Source organism: Vulpes vulpes, chromosome 9 (assembly GCF_048418805.1).
Source record: "Vulpes vulpes isolate BD-2025 chromosome 9, VulVul3, whole genome shotgun sequence".
NCBI classification, from domain to species: domain Eukaryota; kingdom Metazoa; phylum Chordata; class Mammalia; order Carnivora; family Canidae; genus Vulpes; species Vulpes vulpes.
In genome coordinates this window covers 98,973,633-98,993,310 of record NC_132788.1, presented here as the reverse complement: position 1 = coordinate 98,993,310, position 19,678 = coordinate 98,973,633, and the positions used below count along the sequence as shown (strand labels likewise).

General features: G+C 49.3%; 1 protein-coding gene across 9 annotated transcripts in view; it reads left to right on the top strand.

Moving 5' to 3' along the window:
• The window catches only part of NWD1 (NACHT and WD repeat domain containing 1), a 65,648-nt gene that overhangs the window by 21,158 nt on the left and 24,812 nt on the right, over positions 1 to 19,678 (top strand). For all 9 annotated transcript variants that reach the window (XM_025989701.2, XM_025989703.2, XM_025989702.2 and 6 more), the window contains 6 exons: positions 5,876 to 6,079; positions 7,297 to 7,456; positions 8,054 to 8,171; positions 8,850 to 9,008; positions 14,206 to 14,403; positions 17,212 to 17,334. In XM_025989701.2, coding sequence (XP_025845486.2) covers positions 5,876 to 6,079; positions 7,297 to 7,456; positions 8,054 to 8,171; positions 8,850 to 9,008; positions 14,206 to 14,403; positions 17,212 to 17,334 — 962 coding nt within the window. The remainder of the gene's footprint in view (positions 1 to 5,875; positions 6,080 to 7,296; positions 7,457 to 8,053; positions 8,172 to 8,849; positions 9,009 to 14,205; positions 14,404 to 17,211; positions 17,335 to 19,678) is intronic.

Genomic DNA, 19,678 nt, shown 5'->3' with positions numbered 1-19,678 from the left:
CTCCCTGTGTGCCTTCCTGTCTGAATTTCCCTCTTCTTGTAAGGACGCCGCTCACTGGCTCAGGGCCCGCTCTGATCTAGTGTGACCTCCACGTACGCGGACTGCTTCTCTAGAGACAGGCTTCGCAGGCTTCCGGTGGGCACGCACGTTGGGGATGCTGTTCAACTCAACACAATTCGTGTGTCATAAAGTGCCCTCTTTGAAAGCCCGCGATGACCCAGTGGCATTTAGGACGCTCACAGTCTTGTACGATCACTATCCATTTCTAGAACATTCCCATTACTGCAAAGGGAAACCCCATCCCCATTAGCGGCCACTCCCCACCCCCAGCCCCGAGCGGCCCCAACCTGCTTCCTGCATCTATGGACCTGCTGGTGGTATTTCTTTTGTACGGTTTTTACTTTGAAATACTTTGGAATTATAGACTAGTGGAGGAATTCCCATAGTATTAAACTAGTGCAAAGAATGGCCCATATATCACAGTTTCTCAGCCCTACTGATATTGGGGGCTGCATCATCAGTATGTGGGGGCTGTCCTATGCACTATAGGATGTTGAGCAGCATTCTTGGCCTCGACCCTGGCTACTGGTAGTACCCTGAGTGGTGGCAACCAAAAATGTCTCAGAATATCACCAAGAGGCCTTAGTCAAGAACTACAGCTCTATGCCCTTCTTCTGGGATCACTGATGTGCCGCATTAGCTTTCTCTCCCTAACCCCCTCTTTCTTTTTTCTTTCTTTCTTTCTTTCTTTCTTTCTTTCTTTCTTTCTTTCTTTCTTTCTTTCTTTCTTTCTTTTCTTTCCTTTCTTTCCTTTCTTTCTTTCTTTCTTTCTTTCTTTCTTTCTTTCTTTCTTTCTTTCTTCTTTCTTTCTTTTGAGGATTCATTACAGGCATTATTCCCCTTTACCCTTAAATGCTTCACATATTTCCTAAGAACAAGGTCAATCAGAACCCCCATGTCACCACAGAACAATTAAAAAATTCAGGAAATACATTACAGATCCAATAATACTATATAAGACACAGTTTACAGTGAAAGTTTGCCACTTATCTCAAAAACGTTCTTTATAGCCTCCCCCCTCTTTGCCTCCAAGCCACTATCCAAACCGGGATCACATGTCACATTTAGTTGTCAAGTTTCTTTGGTCTCCTTTAATTTGAAACATTCCACCATCTGTTTTTGTTCTTTTGGAGAGTCCAGGCCAGTGATTTGTAGATCAGTGCTTCTCGACCCTCAATGCAGATAACATCTCAGGTCTTGTTTTTGAATAAAGAATCTGATTCAGCAGGTCTGGGGTGGGACAAGGAATCCCGTGTTTCTCACTGCCTGATGCTGATTGCTGCTGGTCTGGGGACCGCATCTGGGCTGGGGGGGGGGGCGGTAGTTTGCAGAGTGTCCCTGCATCTGGGTTGGTCTGAGGTTTCCTCGTGATCACATTCAAGTTGAACTTGAGTGATGCTCAGCCCTTCTTAGATGTGGATTTTTTTCCCTTTGTAAATTTGCAAGTTCCCCTCTATTTAATAGGCAATATTATGGGGAGATTTCAGAAAAACCTTTTTAAAACCAAGTGCTAAAAACAAACAAACAAACAAACAAACAAACAAACAAACAAACAAGTGCTGTGAAGGATTGACCACCAGCATCCCAAGCTTGTTGAGTGGGAATCAGCAAAAAAGGAAATAGGAAAATCCAATTTCAATGTGTTTCTAGAGCTTGAAGGACTGAATGCTTACATTCAGCTGCTCAGTCCAGAGAAAGTCTCAGGGCTGCACACTGCGACCTCATGATGGTCAGGAGCTCAGGGATGCCGGGTAGGGACAGAGGTGAGTCGGAAATAAGGAGCAGGAGAGAGGAATGTGTCCACACACCCAGATTCTGGCCCCCAAGGCGGGGGGGGGGGGGGGGGGAAGCCAGTTAGCAGACACTTGCCAGCAAAGCTCTGTCTTTTTTCTTTTTAAAAAGACTTTACTTTTTATTTATTCATGAGAGACACAGAGAGAGATGCAGAGACATGGGCATCAGGGAGCCTGATGCGGGACTTGATCTCAGGACCCCAGGATGATGACCTGAGCCAAAGACAGATGCTCAACCACTGAGCCACCCAGGCGTCCCCAAAGCTCTGCCACGATGCAAATAGCCATCAGAAAACACTCAAGCCCGCCATCAGAAATTATTGGACAAGGTGGTTTTGCCTCTTTTCAATATAACAGGCAGGCTTTTCTTCCTTTGTCCTTTGTCGCAAACCAGTCAAGATGGCAGTGATCAGACCAGTGAGCGTAACTGTTCGTTTGTTTGTCTGCTTGTTTGCCAGGCACAGAATCCCACTCACGCTAGTGTGTAAGAAGTAAGGGCTTTATGACAAGGCCATGGGAAGAGCTCAAGGGATCCAGGGCCACCCACCCAATTGCCGACTCCAAGGGGGCATACCCCAGATCTCATGTCATCCCCCAGGTTTTGTGATAGATGCCCTCCCAGAGTGGGGACTGGGCCTGGGTTCTATAAGAGGATGAAGACAGACAGGAATGTTCCAGGGTAAAGGGGTAAGCCATGAGGCCAACCTGATGCAGCCTACACGGAGGAGGTGGGGTTGTCATGGGAACCAGAAAGCCATGAGAATCAGAGCAGTTTCTCATCCCCTCGCCCTCTGGGTCCTCTCTGCCCATTGGCTTCTATCCTGGACTCTTCCTTTGTCCCCCCGGGAACATCTACTTGCCTCGAGCTTCTACTGGCATCATTAACTCCCATTTCAGAGAACTGGCACTATCCTACTGGCTCTTTCTCGGGTCCTGATTCCAAAATCTAGGGAGACAAAAATAATTGGCCTGCTTGGCCCCACGTCTGGTCCAATTAGTAAAGCAGAGGGCCTCACTGGGTGCAGGGCCGGCCGTCCCAGGGCCTGGTGGGGTAGGTGGTTTATAGAGGGTGCCTGCAGGGCTGGTGATTTCAGTACCTCTTGTTCTACAAAAGCACATCATGCTTCCACACACACGGTGTGCTGTGAAGGTGAGAGCCCGGCTCCCAGAGCAGATATGGGTCCTTCTAGGCCAGTGGTTCTTGCCTGGGGAGATCCTGCCCCCAGGGAACACTTAGTCATGTCCAGGGACATTTTTGGTTGTCACAGCTTGGGGGTAGGGCTGCTGGCGTCTAGTGAGTGGAGACCAGGGTATAGGGCCGGCCGTCCCAGGGTGGGCAGGTGGTTTATAGAGGGTGCTGCTAAAAGTCCTCCAATGCACAGAACAGTCCCCACTACAAAGAGCGATCCGACTCCACATGTCAGCAGTGTGAGGCTGAGTCATGCTGGGAGGAGCACTCCTTACTCCTTACGCCTTCCCGGCTTCTGCGGGGAAGCACAGTGAACACCAGGCAACCATTAATCTACCTTGTGGCTTTCCGGATCCTGCTCAGAACATTCCAAGCACATGGAATCATGCAATACGTGGTCTCCTGTGACGCATTTCTTTCACTTAGCGTACTGTTTCCTGTATCTGTGTAGAGTGCATCAGTACTTTGTTTCTTCATATGGCCGAAGAATATTCCATTGTATGGACACACCACTGCCTTAGTCCATTTGAGCTGCTGTAACAAAAACACCATAGAGTGGGTAGCTTATAAACAATTTATTTCTCACGGTTCTGGGAGGCTGGGGAGTTCAAGGTGAAGGTCCTAGCAGATGCAGTGTCTGGTAAGAGCTCTCTCCCTTGTTCCTAAATGGCCCTCTCTTTGCTGTGTCCTCACGTGACAGAAGGGGTAAGGGAGTTCTCTGCGGTACTAACCCCACTCATGGGGCTCCACCTTCATGACCTAACTGCCTCCCAAAGGCCCAACTCCGAATACCATCACCTTGGGGATTAGGATGTCAATGTATGGATTAGGGGGAGACACATACTCAGACCATAGCAACCACAGTTTGTTTATCCGCTCGTCCATACCTGGTCATTTGGACGGTTCTCACTTCCGGCTACTGCGAATAATGCTGCTCTGAACGTGCGTGTACAAGTTGTGGTTTGAATAGCCTGTCTGGGGTAAGATTTTATTTTTTTTAAGATTTTATTTATTTATTCATGAGAGACACAGAAAGAGGCAGAGATATAGGCAGAGAGAGAAGCAGGTTCCCCACGGGGAGCCCAATGCAGGACTCGATCCCAGGACCCCAGGATCACGATCTGAGCCGAAGGCAGATGCTCAACCACTGAGCCACCCTGGTGTCCCTGGAGTAAGATTTTAAAATTATAAATCAGATTCAGTTCCTGCCCTGATTAACTCTTCCAGTGACTTCCCATCACTTTGAGAATCGGATCCAGCCTCCTTACCAAGGCTGACTGGTCCTGGCTGCCTTCCACCCCATGCCTGGAGCACCCTGGCCCTCAATCTCATGCAGACCCCTTCCCTCCCACCCAATCCCAGATCTGGTGGCATCTTCTCAGAGGGACCCACCTGCTCTAACCCACCTCTCCTGCCCCCTCCAACCTTGTCACTCTTTATCACGTGACATGGGTTATCTTCTCCCTGGTAATTGGTGTTATCCAATTTCTTTCTGCTCTTTTTCTGTTATTTCCTCCCTGGCTCTGTGCATGAGAAGACAAGCTTGCCCCTAGCTCTCTGCCCCGTAGGAGTCAGCATGGTGCCTTGCACAGAGACAACACTCTATGAATAATGGTTAACAAACGTGCTCATGGCTTATTGATGAGCCATTGACTGCCCAGGACGTGGTGTCTGCTTCTCTGAGAATGGATGGACTGACTGGCCTGCCCCCTCTCCGCAGAGGGCCCTGTATAAATACACGATGCCAGGGAATTATGGGGCTGCAGCTTCCTCGATAGCCACTCTTTGAGCCTGCCCAGTTGTTCTGTCCTGATCAGGTGGGATGAGCCATCAAACCTGAGCCTGAAAGGACAGGATCCAAGCTTGATTTGCACTGAGGGTGCATCAGAGAGTGAGAAAGAAGCTTCTATCCTGAAGGAGGGGGTTTCTGAGGAGGCACAGGGCCACACAGGGATGCTGACAAGTGGACCCCCAAGGTGGGGCTCCCAGGAATCCTGGCTTGGAGAAAACTGTCTAAAGGAGAAAATCAGATTGGGGAGATGGCGTGGCTACCCCACTGGGACAAGTGTGGAAGATGAGCCCCGATGAGATTACAGCAGGGATGGTCCAAGGTGATCGATCTCACAGAAGAGGCCCCAGAGGACACCCACTGTGTTGTACACTAAGTGAGCAGGTGTTCTCTATATATGGCAGGTGTTCTGATCAAAATGAAGCCTTCGATCCACATTGGGGAGTTACACACACACACACACACACACACCACACGCAGGTCGCACACAGAAGGCAGCCTCCCTCTTCCCGTTGCTCTGAAGGCGGCTCTGGCTGCCGTCCATCCCAGCTGAAATGTGCAGGCAAAATTGATTTTTCCAGTCTGATGCACTCAGGTATTAGGAAGTCCACTGCGGTCCAGCAATGAAACTTCATCGCTCATCTGCTTTAGAGCCACTTCGGTTCTCTCGCTCTGTCCTTTCTGGGACCTGGAAACCATGAGTGAGGCCAGGGTGGGCACAGTTGGTTTCTGCATTATTTTTCTGAATTACCTCCTGTCTCCCTTCCCATGCTGCCTGACTCTTGTGAGGCTGGGGAGAGGCTGGTTCACGGCTCTGTAGGTGTGTGTGCAGAAGGAAAGATCAGGAAGGTTCTACAGGATGGGCATGGCTGTAATGGGGCATGTGCACCTGCTGGGTACCGTCCAAATGCCGACCCTCGGGTGGACACCTCGGTGACGGGCGTGATGCTGTGCAGCTGGCCATGTCTCTCCCTCCCTGGGTGTCTGCACCCCCCGACCGCAGGAGTCACAGTATGTTCCAGTGTCCGTCTCTCCTCCCCGCAGGCATGGGCTCTCAGAGGCAGAGCTGAAGGACGTCCTGTCCTTGGACGACGAGGTCCTGGAGGCGGTGTACCAGGACTGGACCCCGCCCAGCAAGGAGCTGTTGCGCTTCCCCCCGTTGCTGTGGGTGAGGCTCCGTCGGGATCTCGGCCACTGCTTGGCCCGGCGGCCGGTGGACGGCTTCACGCTCCTGGCCATCGCCCACAGGTGGGTCCAGCAGGGTGGTAATGCTGTCTGGGTGCCCGAGAGCGAGGGCTCACCCATCAGGCTCCTCCTTGTTCCAGACCCTTCCTTTATCCCCGTTCCCAGAGGAACAAGTACACTTAGCACGGCATTCAAGGGCTTCCACACCACTGACTCTGACACAACGAACTTGTTTTTCAAAATGAGGATAAATTCACATGACATAAAACTCATCAATTTAAAGGGTCCAATTCAGTAACATTTGTGCATGCACAATATTGTGTGATCATCACCTCTAAATCATTCCAGAGCAATTCCATTCCCCAATGGGGCACCTGGTCCCCGTCAGCAGTCACTCCGCATCCCCCCACCTCTCTGCCCCCAGCCCCTGGCACCTACTAATGCACTCTCTCTCTCTGTGGTTTTGCCTCTTCTGGAAGTTTCACATACATAGAACCACACAGCATGTGGCCTTTCGCATCTGGCTGCTTTTCTCAGCATAAAGTTGCACGTGTCATCTGTGTTGTAGCATGAATCAGGGCTTTGTTCCTTTTCATGGCTGAGTAATACCCCAATGGCATGGATGGACCACATTTTGTTCATCTTTTTAACCATTGACGGACCCTTGGGTCCTTTCTCGAGATTGTGGTCAGTGGTGCCGTGAACACGGGAGCCCAAGTGTTTGTTTGAACACCTGTTTTTGTTCTGTTTTGTTTTTTTAAATTCTTTTGGGTCTTACCCAGGAGTGGAGTTGCCGGGTCCTACAGTACCTTATTTTAAATTTAACTTATTGGAGAACCCAAATATTCCTTTTGAAAGTAAACATATTTAAGGGGAAAAAAGAAAGATGGGCCAATTTATAGATTAATGTTAGGTAACAAGTAGGACAGTTGATCAGCAAGCCAGCAAACATCCGACGGGTGGCTTAGGAGGGACCTGCATTTGGGAGCAGCCTCCTGGAAGGTGGGTGGCCCCCTCTGAGCTCACCTAGTCCCCCAGGTCCACGAGCTGATGTCCCCTCTCTTTTTTTTTCTTTAAAGATTTTATTTATTTATTCAGAGAGAGAGAGAGAGAGAGAGAGAGAGAGAGAGAGGCAGAGACACAGGCAGAGGGAGAAGCAGGCTCCATGCAGGGAACCCGACATGGGACTCAACCCTGGGTCTCCAGGATCACACCCCAGGCTGCAGGCGGCGCTAAACCGCTGCGCCACCGGAGCTGCCTTCCCTGTCCCCTCTCTGCAGGCAGCTGACTGAGGTGATCCAAGAGCGCTACCTGTCCGGGCCCGAGAGAGCCAAGAGGCACGGAGTCTTGGCTGACTTCTTCTCAGGGGCCTGGAGCCAGGGCACAAAGAAACTCATCACCCTGCCACTCGTGGGGAAGCCCCTGAACCTGGACCGCAAGGTGAAGTGTCTGTCTGGGACCCCTGCCCTCTACCTACAGGCTCCACCCTGCTGTGCAGACAAGGCCAAGGCTGCCCAGAGAGGACCACCCCCGCTCCTTCCTTCTTTTCCACCCAGAATGCCCTCCTGACTTTCTTCCCTTCTCTTTCCACTGAAAGCAGAATGTTCCCTTAGCCTCAGCATGATGGGGGGAACAGGGAGCAGCAGATGAGGAGTATGCCCCCCCACCCCCAACATTTCAGAAGGGGCAGAAAGAATCACAACATTCAGGAGCGTACCAGAACCTTCCTGAACTCCTGACATCTCCCACCCCCGGGCCTTTGCACATGCTCTTCCCTTGCCCGGAATGTCATTGTTTTCCAATATGGTTCACCAGACAGACTCCTACCTAAACTCTGAGACCCAGCTCCGATGACCCCAGCTCCTCCCTCTGCCTCCACCCTGCCTGTAGTAAGTTGTGAGGTGTCTCTGCCTGGAATTGTGTCCCCGTCCCTTCCAGTCTCACCTGTGCGTGGCTGCGCGGCTCGTGTTTGTGGAATGAATGGATGAGCTTGTGTCACCGCGGCCTGGCTGCCAGCCCCTTCCTCCTCCTCCGCAGGTGGCTCCTCAGCCCCTGTGGTTCTCAGACACAGTTGCAAATCTGCGGAAGCTGAAGGAGTTGCCCCATCACCTGGTCCACTCAGGCCGCTTCGAAGAGCTGAAGCAGGAGGTTCTGGGTAAGGGTTGCACCCATTTCCAGGGACGGTGAGTGGTCTCAACCTTCTGCTATGCTCCTGCCTCCCGGGGCTTGGGAAGGATAAAGGGCAAAAGCCAGAATCCTTGGCTCCTCTTAAGACAGTGGTTCTCATCAGGGATCATGCTGTGTTCACCCCACACACACCAGCAGGGGACACTTGGCAATGTCTGGGGACATTTTGGATGTCACAGCTGAGGGAGGGGGTACAACTGGCATCTAGTGCTAGTTGATAGTGCAGAGGTGAGAAATGTGGTCTTAGATTGAGTCCCTGTCAGTCTCTCTATCATTTCCATCATCTTTCATCTTTATGTCTAACCATCTATCATCACCTATGTACCCATCCATCCATTTATCCATCCATCTTTCTACTCGTCTATCTGTCCATCTGTTCATCTCTGTGATTCTCAACCAGGGGTGATTCTCCCCCAAGGGACTCTTGGCAATGTTCATATTTTTGATGATCATGACTGGGGAGGTGCTACTGGCATCTGGTGGATGGAGGTCAGGGGTGCCACTCCGCATCCTACAGTGCACGGCCCCAAACACACTCAGTGCTGAGGCTGAGAACCCCCAGAGAAACAGAGAAGTGTGAGAACCCGCCTCCCAGTATGAACTAGAGGGAGGCATGTGCCCCCACAATGTCTCTTCCCCCCCACAGGCAGCATGAACTGGATTTCCTGCCGGGGCGTCTCTGGAGGCATCGAGGGGCTGTTGGAGGACTTTGACCTGTATGGCCCTCACCTGGACTGTCCCGAGGTCGGCCTGGTCCGGGACGCCCTGCAGCTGTGCCGCCCCGCCCTGGAGCTCCGAGGCATGGGTGAGTTGGCCTGGATGGCGGAGGGCGTGGGTTTCACTCTGCACGGACTTCTAGAAGTCCATTCTCCTCACTGAACCCCCAACTGGATTTTCATTAGCCCGCACACCTTTCCTGTCTACACGTGTAGGGTTTCCAGAATTTTGAATTGAACCTGGAAGAGCTCTGGAATGAAAACTACCAAAGCAGTGTCCACCCCCTTCCCTGGCCTGGCCCCCCTTTTCCAGAAAGGGCCAGAGAGGAAAAATCTCAGGCAAAAATTGAGGAAATTGTGTTAGTACTTAAGATAATAAGAGAGAAAACACGTTCCCACAATTTGTTTTACTGATAACATTCAAAATACAATCACCATAATTGAACGTGACTTTTTGTAACACAAGTCTACTCAGGAGAAAGAAGGGGGGAGTCCTTGCTCTGGGGGAAAGCATTTTGCTTCATTGGTGTTCAAAGTCGGTGTTTCCTGCCATCCCATGGATTGTCCTTAGCTCCTGGGATAAGCCATCGGGCTAGGTTTGGCCCACCCTCTGTCCTAGAGCGTGAAAAATCTCTAATGTTCTGCCCAGGATGGTGTTTTTTTGGTCCGTTTTATCTTTTTTTTTTTTAAGATTTATTTATTTATTTATTCAGAGAGAGAGAGAGAGAGAGAGAGAGGGAGGGAGAGGCAGAGACACAGGCAGAGGGAGAAGCAGGCTCCATGCAGGGAGCCCGACGTGGGACCCGATCCCGGGTCTCCAGGATCACACCGTGGACCGAAGGCGGTGCTAAACCGCTGAGCCACTCGGGCTGCCCTTATCTTTGTTTTTTAATTGTGGAAAAATACACAGAATATAAAACTCACCATTGTAACCATTTTTAAGTGTACAGCTTGGTGGCCTGAAGCACATGGCGCGGTGTTGTGCAAACATCACCACCATCTATTCCCAGAACTCTTCCATCTTCCCAAACCAAGACTGTCCCCATGGAACACCAGCTCACCACCCATTCCCTAGTCTCTGGTGCCCACCATCCTACTCTCTTTCTTTGTGAATCTGACCACTGTAGGGACCTCCTATAAGTGGAATCATAGGGTATTTGTCCTTCTGTCCTTCTGAAAGAAGCCAGAAAGACTGGCTTCTCTCACTCACCATGATGTCCTCAAGGTTCATCCGTGTTGTATTTCCCTTATTTGTAAGGCCAAATAGCGTTGCATTGTATGGATGGACCACATTTTGTTTATCCATTCATCCCTTGATGGACACTTGGGCTGTTTCTACCTTTTGCCTGTTGTGAGTCATGCTGCTGTGAACACGAGTACACAAATATCTTTTCAAGACCTTGCTTTCGATTCTTTGGCGTACACACCCAGAAATGCAATTGCTGGTAATTCTATGTTTATTTTATTTATTTATTTTTTTTTTGAGGAATCACTGTACCGTGTTCCACAGTGGCTGCACCATTTCACATTCCCATAAGCAGAGCACAAGGGTTCCAATTTCTCTACAACCTCACCAATACTTTGAATTTTCTGATTTTTAAAAAGATTTTGTAAAACGTGCTTATTTGAGGGAGAGAAAAAGAGAGAGAGCTGGGGGAGGAGCAGAGGAAGAATCTCAAGCAGACTCCACATTGAGTGTGGAACCATTCGGGGCTCGATCTCACGACCATGACCATGAGATCACAACTTGAGCTGAAACCAAAAGTCCGACACTTAACCAAGGATCCACCCAGGCGTCCCAATTTTCTGATTTTTAAAATAGTATATAGTTATCCTAATGAGTATGAGGTGGCCAGGATGGGTTGTTTTTTTTTTAAGATTTTATTTATTTATTGGAGAGAGAGAGAGGGAGAGAGAACACAAGCCTGGGTGGGGGCAGATAGAGAGGGAGAAGCAGACTTCCCACTGAGTAGGGATCCCCCACTTGGGGCTTGATCCCAGGACCCCAAAATCATGACTGAGCCAAAAGCAGACGCTTAGACGATTGAGCCACCCAGGTGCCCCCATAATGGTTTTTATTATACAATTCCCACCTGGTTTTCATTTGAGGGAATTATAAGGAGTTTTATAAAGATGTTTAAGTCCCTATATGCCTTCTGGGGCTCCCTTGGAGCTTAACCAAATGCTTCTCCGGGAGAAGCCTGTCCAGCTACCACTAAACCTGGACACCCCCTGGATGCCCAATCCCTGCATTCTCCAGCCCTATACCCTTTTTCCACCTGTCTTAGCTCTTAATTATTATTTCTGCCAATTTTCTTTTGTGTCACCTGTGGGCCCCACGGGACTTGAGCTCTGTGAGGGCAGGGGCATCATACACTTGCTCCCTACCAAATTGCCGACCCTACCACATAGACCAGTCCTGGCCAAGAACACAGGTCTGAGCCCCACTCAGTGTCCGTTCAAATCTGGGCTTTGCCACTTACTGGTGGTGTGACCTTGCAAGTTCCTTATGCTCCATCCCACCCTCTACCTTGATGTCCTCAATCTTTCCATCTGCAAAATGGGGATGCTAGTCAACCTTCCTACCTAGAGCTTTGAGGAAAGATATACAAGTCAATTCATGCAGAGCCTGCCCCCATGGTGCATCCAAGGGTCCTGTTTCTATCACATGATAGCATCAATACTGTTGATGTGAATGGCCTTGGAGGACCCATTTCTTTTGTTGTTGTCATTTGTTTGTTTCCTTCTTCCTTTGATTTTTTTCTCGGACGAGTCACTTCTGCATGGAGCCTCAGCTTCTATCATCTGTGAAATAAGATTAAGTTAAAGCATGTCCCAAGTGGAAGATGCTGGTGCCCACCATCAGTCTGGCCTTTCTTGTGCATTCACGTTCAACAGTTGTAAACCTCACAAGGGAGTGATTTACGAAAACAGCCTTGGGAACAATTGCCCAGTTTGAGGGAAGATTTAAGAGCTGGAATCACAGCATGTTCTCAATAATCCTTGATTGACAATCTTTGGCCTGAGCAGGTGTAGGGATGAATGTCGCCACCAGAGGGCACAGCTGCCCAACCTTGAGCTCCAGCACATTCCAGGACTTTGAGCCTGCTTCTCCAAGACCACCTCATTTCTCCTAGTGCCTCAGGGCTGCAGGATAATTCGATGTGGTACTGTTTCTGACCTTATTTTTATATTAAAGGCCAATATTTTGTTCATCATGGGTTGGGGGAGGGCATTCATTTCTGTTTTTAAAAATGTTGCATTAAATAGTATTTATCTGGGTGGTTGAGTTTGGTGGTGCCACCTTAAATGTTGCATCCATAGTGAGTGGGGCTCTTGCCCCTGGTCCTGAACTTGCCTCATTTTACCCACCAGCAAACCAAGGCACAGGGCATTGTCACCATTGCCCCAAGCCCCACAATCAGGACAAGACAACAACAGAGAAAATGAACTGCTTCCTTCGGCATCCCTGGTCTTCACTCAAGGTTGGAATAAAACTCTTGGGGTCAGATTCCTGCCTCTTACTGGCTGTGTGACCTTGTACAAGTTGCGTAACCTCTCTGAGCCTCCATTTCCCCCTTTATGACCTTGGCATAATAATGATGATACCTCTGTTGTGGTAGGCAGAAAACACTGCCCCCTCCAAAGATTCATTCACTTCCTGATCCCTAGGACTTGTGACTCTTGTCTTACACAGCAAATGATGTGATTAAATGGAGGAACTTGAGATGGAGAGTTTATCCTGGATGGTCCAGGTGGGTTCTAAATGCAATCTTAGGTGTCCTTATAAAAGAGAAACAAACAAAAACACACACACAAAAAAATAAAATAAAATAAAATAAAAAATAAAAGAGAAACAGAGGGAGATTTGAAAGAGAAAAGAAGACCCAGAGGCACATGGAGAAGGCCACGCGAACACTAAGGCAGAGACTGGCAGGATGGGGGCCACAAGCCAAGGCAGCCTGGGGTCCTGAGAAGCTGGAAGAGGCCAGGAAGGATCCCCCCCTCGAACCTCTGGAGGGGACAAAGTTCTGCTGACACCTCGACTTCAGACTTTGCACTTTCAGACTTTGCACTTCAGACTTTGAACTGCGAGAGAATAGATTTCTGTTGTTTGAAGCTACACAGGCCGTTAGATTACCTTGGGACATTAATGCACAGCTGGTGTGCTGGGGGAGTGATTGTTGTTTATCTGATGAACACTGGGCCATGTGGCGCCTCTACAGATGGGGGGGGGGCCCAAATGCGGAGTGATAATCTGGTGGAAGCTGGAGGCTCCAGCCCCTGGGCAGTGAAAGAATCCATCCTAAGCAGAACAAAGGAGATAGAAGTTCCTGAATACACCGCAAGGTTGCTCTGGGCAGGTGTCCGCCCTGAGGCAGTGGGTGGGGGTGCCTGGGTGGCTCTGTCAGGACTGCCTGCCTTCCTCTGGGGTCCTGAGATCCAGCCCCACATCACATGGGGAGGGGGTGTCCTTGCTCAGTGGGGATCCTGCTTCTCCCTCTCCCTCTGCCCCCTCCCCACCCCCTCATGCTCTCTCATTCACTTTCTCTCTCAAATAAAATCTTTTTAAAAGTGAGGGGGAGGTAAGGAGGTACAAGGACTTATGGAAATTTCCTTCTCTAGTACCTGTGTCTGGTTGTCAGTAGCCCGTTGGTCAGCTAGGGCTTCTGGGTATTTTGAGGTGGGTCGCCTGCTGGGCCTGTCTGTCTTCAGCCCAGGGGTGGCTGTGGGCCCTTTTGCCTTGCTCTGCAGGCCATTGTTGCCTAAAAGCAGCCTTGACAATTTATTGGGTGTTTGTGATGTTCTAGGCGCCAAGAATGCCATGAGCAAGACAGACGTCATCCTTGTTCTGGGGGGAACACAGGATCTAGGGTAGTGACGGGAGGCCAGGCTGGGGAGTCAACACACAAAGAAACGTCAGTTGTAGCCTTGATGTGCCCAACCTAGGGGGTGGGGAGAGTTGATGGGAGGACTGGGCTGCTGAAGGCTTTTTAAAAAAGTAACCTGGGAGCTAAATTGAGGAGATAGTTAGCATGAAAAAGGGGGAGAGGAGGAGGAGGAGGAGGAGGAGGAGGAGGAGGAGGAGGAGGAGGAAGTATTCCAGGCAGAGGAATAGGCCTGGCCAAAGGCCTGGCCCTAGAAGTAGAGGCAAGTGTTTTTGTTTTTGTTTTTGTTTTTGTTTTGGGGGGGCAAGTGTTTTTGAAAAGGAGGCAGAGTAGATGGTGGCTGGCCGGCCGTGCCCTTCCCCTTAACCTGACCCTCAGCTCTGACCCTTTGTTGCAGAGAGGAGCATCCTCTACACTGAACTCCTGGCCAGACTCCATTTCTTCACCACCTCACATCCAGCGCTGGTGGGACAGCTGTGCCAACAGGCCCAGAGCTGGTTCCGGCTGTGCCCCCACCCTGTGCTGGTACCTCTCGGGGGCTTCCTCCAGCCCCCCGGGGGACCCCTCCGGGCAACCCTCACTGGCTGTCACAAGGGTGAGTCTCCCCAGCAAGGCAAAAATCCTGCCAGGCCCCATCGTGCCTGCAGGCTGCAGAGGAGAGGTGTTTCCTGGGGATGCTCCCTGGGGCTCCCCTCTGTGGGTAGGGAGGCCCCCAGGGTCCCCTGAGGACATGCCCTTGCTGCCTCATGCTGACTCGTCCGTCTCCGTCCCCCAGGGATTGTAGATTAGTAGTGTAACTACTGCTGCCCCTGAGCCCAGACTAAGGGGATGCTGACTGCCTCTAAGAATCGAGCATCCATCTTGCAGATAGTTCCTGTGGCTTACTGGCTCATGCTAGTAAGTCCAAAAGCTCAGGACTGATGCCTGACTGGCTCCCAAGAGGCTGCTGGAACTTGTAGATTCCCCGCGGGACACTAGAACATCAGCGAGACAGGAGGACTTCATTCTCTCCATTTGTTTATTTTCCTTCCTCTCTCCTTCCCTCCCTCCCTTTCTCCCCCCTTTCTTCTCCTTCTTTCTGTCTGCCCTTCTGCCCATCCATCCATCATCCATCCATCCATCCTTCCATCCACCCATCCTCCCATCATCCATCCCATCCATCAACCTATACTCCCATCATCCATCCCATCCATCAACCCATTCATCCATCATCCATCCGTCCATCAGTCATCCATGCTTCCATTAGTTATATTCTTTCCACCCCTCTATCCACAGTACTTATCTTTCCATTTCCCTCTTCTGGACATCTTCCATCCACTCACCCTTTCACCCATCTCTCCACCCAGCCATTCATCTACTCGCCCACCCATCTATCAGTTGATTTATCCATCTACTTATCTCACACCCATCCATCCACTCACCCACTTATCCAGCCAGCCATCTAGTTCCACTCATGCCCCAGTCTACCTCCACTCACCCATCCTTTCATCTACCCACCCATAATCTCTTGCATTAATTATAAGGCCACAAAATATACAACTAACCTGTAGTTCAAATGTCAGCTATTGCAACTCGGGCTATTTCTGTGCCACATGGCCTTGTAGGGAAAGCTACATTCCCAAGGCAGAGTGCTTCCAAAATAGAAATTCTAAGAGACTAAGTATGATGCATGGCAGCATTGGTTTTGGGACAGCTGCTAGAATGTTGTGTTAAGAAGGGTTCTGAGACCAAATCTAGTATAATGGTAAGACTGTATATTTATTAGGTTACAGGTTCAAATGCTGTAACAAAGGACAAAATAGCAGTGACTTAAATAAAATAGTCCATTTCCCCCTCACATCCAGGGTCAAGTAAAGGTAAAACTCCAAGTCTCCAAGGTATTAGGGACATAGACTCTTTCAATCTCGTTGTGCTGCCATTTTCAATGTGAAATTTCCATTTGATGGTTCAGAATGGCTGTTCCCACTCTGATCAATGCCATGGCATTCCAGCCGGTGGGAAGTGGGAAGGGGAGGTGGACCATCCCTTCCCTTTGGGGGCATGGTCTAGAAGCAGAATTTATCACCTCTGTGATGGGTGTCTCATTGGCAAGAACTTGGCCATCTCCAGCTGCAAGGGAGCCTGGGAAATCTGGTCTCTGGATGAGTGCGGACTCCGCTAACACCTGTGGGCCTTTGTTACAAAAGGATGGCTCCTGGGGACAAATCACAGGTAGTGCAGTGGCTCATTAGTGGCATGTCCTGTGGCCTAGGCTTAGGAAGTTATAGTCAGGGCGAAGTTTTGTTTTTGCCATCCCTAGGGTGGGGAGATGTTCTGTGTTTCAGACCCACTGTTCCTCTCGTACAAGCCCTAGTCATGTCGAAGCTGAGAAAGTTTCTACCCATTCTAGGCTTCAGTTGGTCATTTCTTAAATGAGAAGTTTGAGTTCACATTTCCAAGGTCATGCCGTGAGTAACCAGAAAAAGAAAGAAAAGAAAGAAAAGAAAGAAAAGAAAAACAAATCCCATGTCCTCACTCCCCATCCCAGTGAGGTAGGAACAAAATCTGGGCTTCTCTGACTTGGACTGGCTCCAATTTCAACACTTTCCCCTGACCATTTTACATCTGGAGAAACTGAGGCACAGAGCAGGGGAAGGGATCACCCAAGGGCATTCAGGAAGTCTGGTCTTCAGCAACCTGGGCCAGTGTTTATATAACTCGGTACCTCTCTCTCCTCAGCGATGTTTCAATCAGGACCCGGCAGAGAGCCCTGGGCTGTGTTTGCCCAAATTATTGGCAAATATTTTTTCCCCTGGAGCACCAGCCTTAATTTTTCCAGTCACATTGAACTCAAAGAGAAGTCAGAAGCAGAGTTCTCATTCTCAGTCGATATAATTCCATTTCTGCATCTTGTCCATCTAGGGCAGGGTTTCTCAGCCATGCATTATTGACATTTGGGAGGGGGTCACCCTCTGCAGGGTTGAGGGGAGGCACCCTCTGGACCAAGGCGGGGTCAGCAGCACTACTGGCCTCCACCCATCAGATGGCAGTAGCGCCCCAGGTCCCAGTTGTGACAACCAAAAATATCTTCAGACATTGCCCAGTGTCAGTGTCCCCAGGCTCCAGACATTCCCCAGGACCAGGATCACCCCTGAGTGAGAACCACCGAACTTAGCAGACACTTAAGATCTTCATGTGGTTTGGTCCCAAAGAGCAATGTAAATACAATAACCATGATCTGGATCTGGCCTCCGACGGTGCTGGCTTCAAAATCCTAGCTCTGCCACTTTCAGGTGTAGAGCTCTGGACAAGGGAGCGGATCTGTGCCTCAGTTTCCCCATCTGTGAAGTAGAGGCCCATCAGAGGACCCCATGGCTGAGCCACGGGAACTGATGTGGTTGCTGTTGTCTCTGTGTGGCCGCAGGCATCACTGCCATGGGCTGGAGCCTGGAAGAGAAGCTGCTGGTAGTTGGCACCCAGGATGGCCTCATGGCTGTGTGGGACATGGAAGAGCAGCAGGTGATCCACATCCTAACTGGACACACAGGTGAGGCTTGGGAAGTGGGGCTCGTCAACCTAGTTATCAAGGTAAATAATATTACGGGGCGCCTGGGTGGCTCAATCGGTTGAGCATCTCACTTTGGTTCAGGTCGTGATCTCAGGATTCTGGGATGGAGCCCCCTGCTCAGCGAGGAGTCTGCTTGTCCGGCTCCCCCTGCCCCTCCCCCCACGCATGCGCACACACTCTCTCTCCAATAAAATAGTCTTTAAAAAGAGATAAGTGATATTTCAATGCAATGTTTTAAAAAAAATCAAAATTAATGCAGGAAATCCACCATGAATAAATATCAAGCTGTCTTAAAGAGAGGATCAGCGAGAGTGCTGTGCCAAGCCATATGGGAGCCAGAGGCAAAAGGGAAACTCGGGAATCTGGCACCTCCTTACATTTGGCACCCGAGATGAGTGCCTCAGTCGCCTTACCCTAGTCCTAGTCCAAGTCAGACTCAAGTATTTGGGAAGGCAAAATATAGTTACGGATTGTAATGAGGACAACAGGGTGGTGGCATCAGCAACTGTAACCAAAGTGACCCACATAGGGCAGTTAGGTAAGGCATTTCTTCTAGCAGGGACCATTCAGCCAAGACACAAAGGTTGCGAAGAGGTGGGAAGAGGGGTAGGAAGAAGAAGTGCATCCCAGGAGTAGGAAACAGCCAGGACAAAGGCCCTGACAGGCGCAAGGAGGCTGGTGTGTTTACAGAACAGCAAGGAAGCCTTGAGGCTGGAGCTTGAGACATTATATCAGATGAAAGAAGCCAGTCACAAAAGCCCACATCATGTATGATTCATTTATACAAAATGTCCAGAACAGGCAGATCCAGAGAGACACAAAGCAGATTAGTGGTTACTAGTTGGGGAGGTAGGGATGGGAAGGGATTGCTCATGGGGACGGAGTTTCCTTTTGGGGCGATGGAAATGTTTCAGAATCAGATAAAGGTGATGGTTGCACAACATTGTGAATTATTATGTCACTGATTCCACACCTCCAAGTGGTTTATATGGTAAGGAGAGAAAGGGGAGGGAATGCAGCTTTTGAAAATATTCTAAATTTAGACCGTGATGATGGTTGCACAGCTCTGTGACTATACAAAGACTGATGAAGTGTACCATTGTCCACGGAAAGGGTGCATTTTATGCTAGTGCATTATATCTCAATAAAGGTGTTTTTTCTAAAAGATTTTACTTATTTATTTGAGAGAGAGAGCAAAAAAGAGAGGGAGACTGTGAGGGGAGAGGAGGAGGCAGAGGGAGGAGCAGACTCTCCACTAGGCAGGAAGCTCAGACATGGACCTCGATCCCAGGACCCTGGGATCCTGACCTGAGCCAAAGGCAGATGCTTAACTGACGGAGCCACCAAAGCACCCCTCAATAAAGGTGTTAAAATATTGTGTCATTGTGAACCAAGTATTTACACTGTTCCATATTTTTTCCTCAACATTTTCCATAAGCGTTGTTTAGTTTCCATTGAATCATTTTAAAACAACTTTATTGAGGTGTGACTGACATACCATTCCACCTGTTTTAAGTGTAGGATGCAACGATTTTCAGATTTACTGGGTTGCATAACCATCACCTAGAACATTCTATCATCCCAAGGCATTCTCTTTGTATTACCTGCCTACTTCATAGTGCATTTCCACCCTGACCCTCAGCCCCATGGTAACCAACAATGTGCCTCCAGAGTCTATCAACTCTCCTTTTCTGGACATTGTGTGCAAATGGAATCGCACACAATGTGATCTTTTTGTACACCGCCTGATGTGTGTGAGGCTTATCCTTGCTGTTGCATGTGACAATAATTTGTCCTCTGCATTGCTGAGCCCGTCCATTGTGTGGAAGGGACAGTGTGTGTTTATCAGTTGATCACATCAATTGAAGGACATTGACTCGATTTCCAGTATGAGGCTGGGATGAGCCACACTGCTATAATCCGTCAAATGTCATATTTATCATGTTGAAATACAGCCAAAATATTTCTTTCTGCTCAACAGATTATGTTCCAGAATGTATTAAATGATTTTTTGTGATTTGTTTTATTCCATTTCTTTTTTTCTTATTTTTGCTATTTTAGACTATTTCTAGTTGTCTGTTATTGTGGATAACACTGCAACGAATCTTTTTACGCTCATCAACATTTTTTCCTTCTGTTGAATATTTTCAGTGAGTAGGAGTCTTGAATTAAGGATGTGAGCATTTCAATGGGTTTTGAGAAGTGGCATCTTACTGCTTTCCAAACAGGCTGTATGTATGTAACAGAATAACCGCCCCCCCAACCCCAAAGCTGCCAGCATCAGATGTTCTTAACCTATTCTCTTTTTTTCCCCAAGGACTAG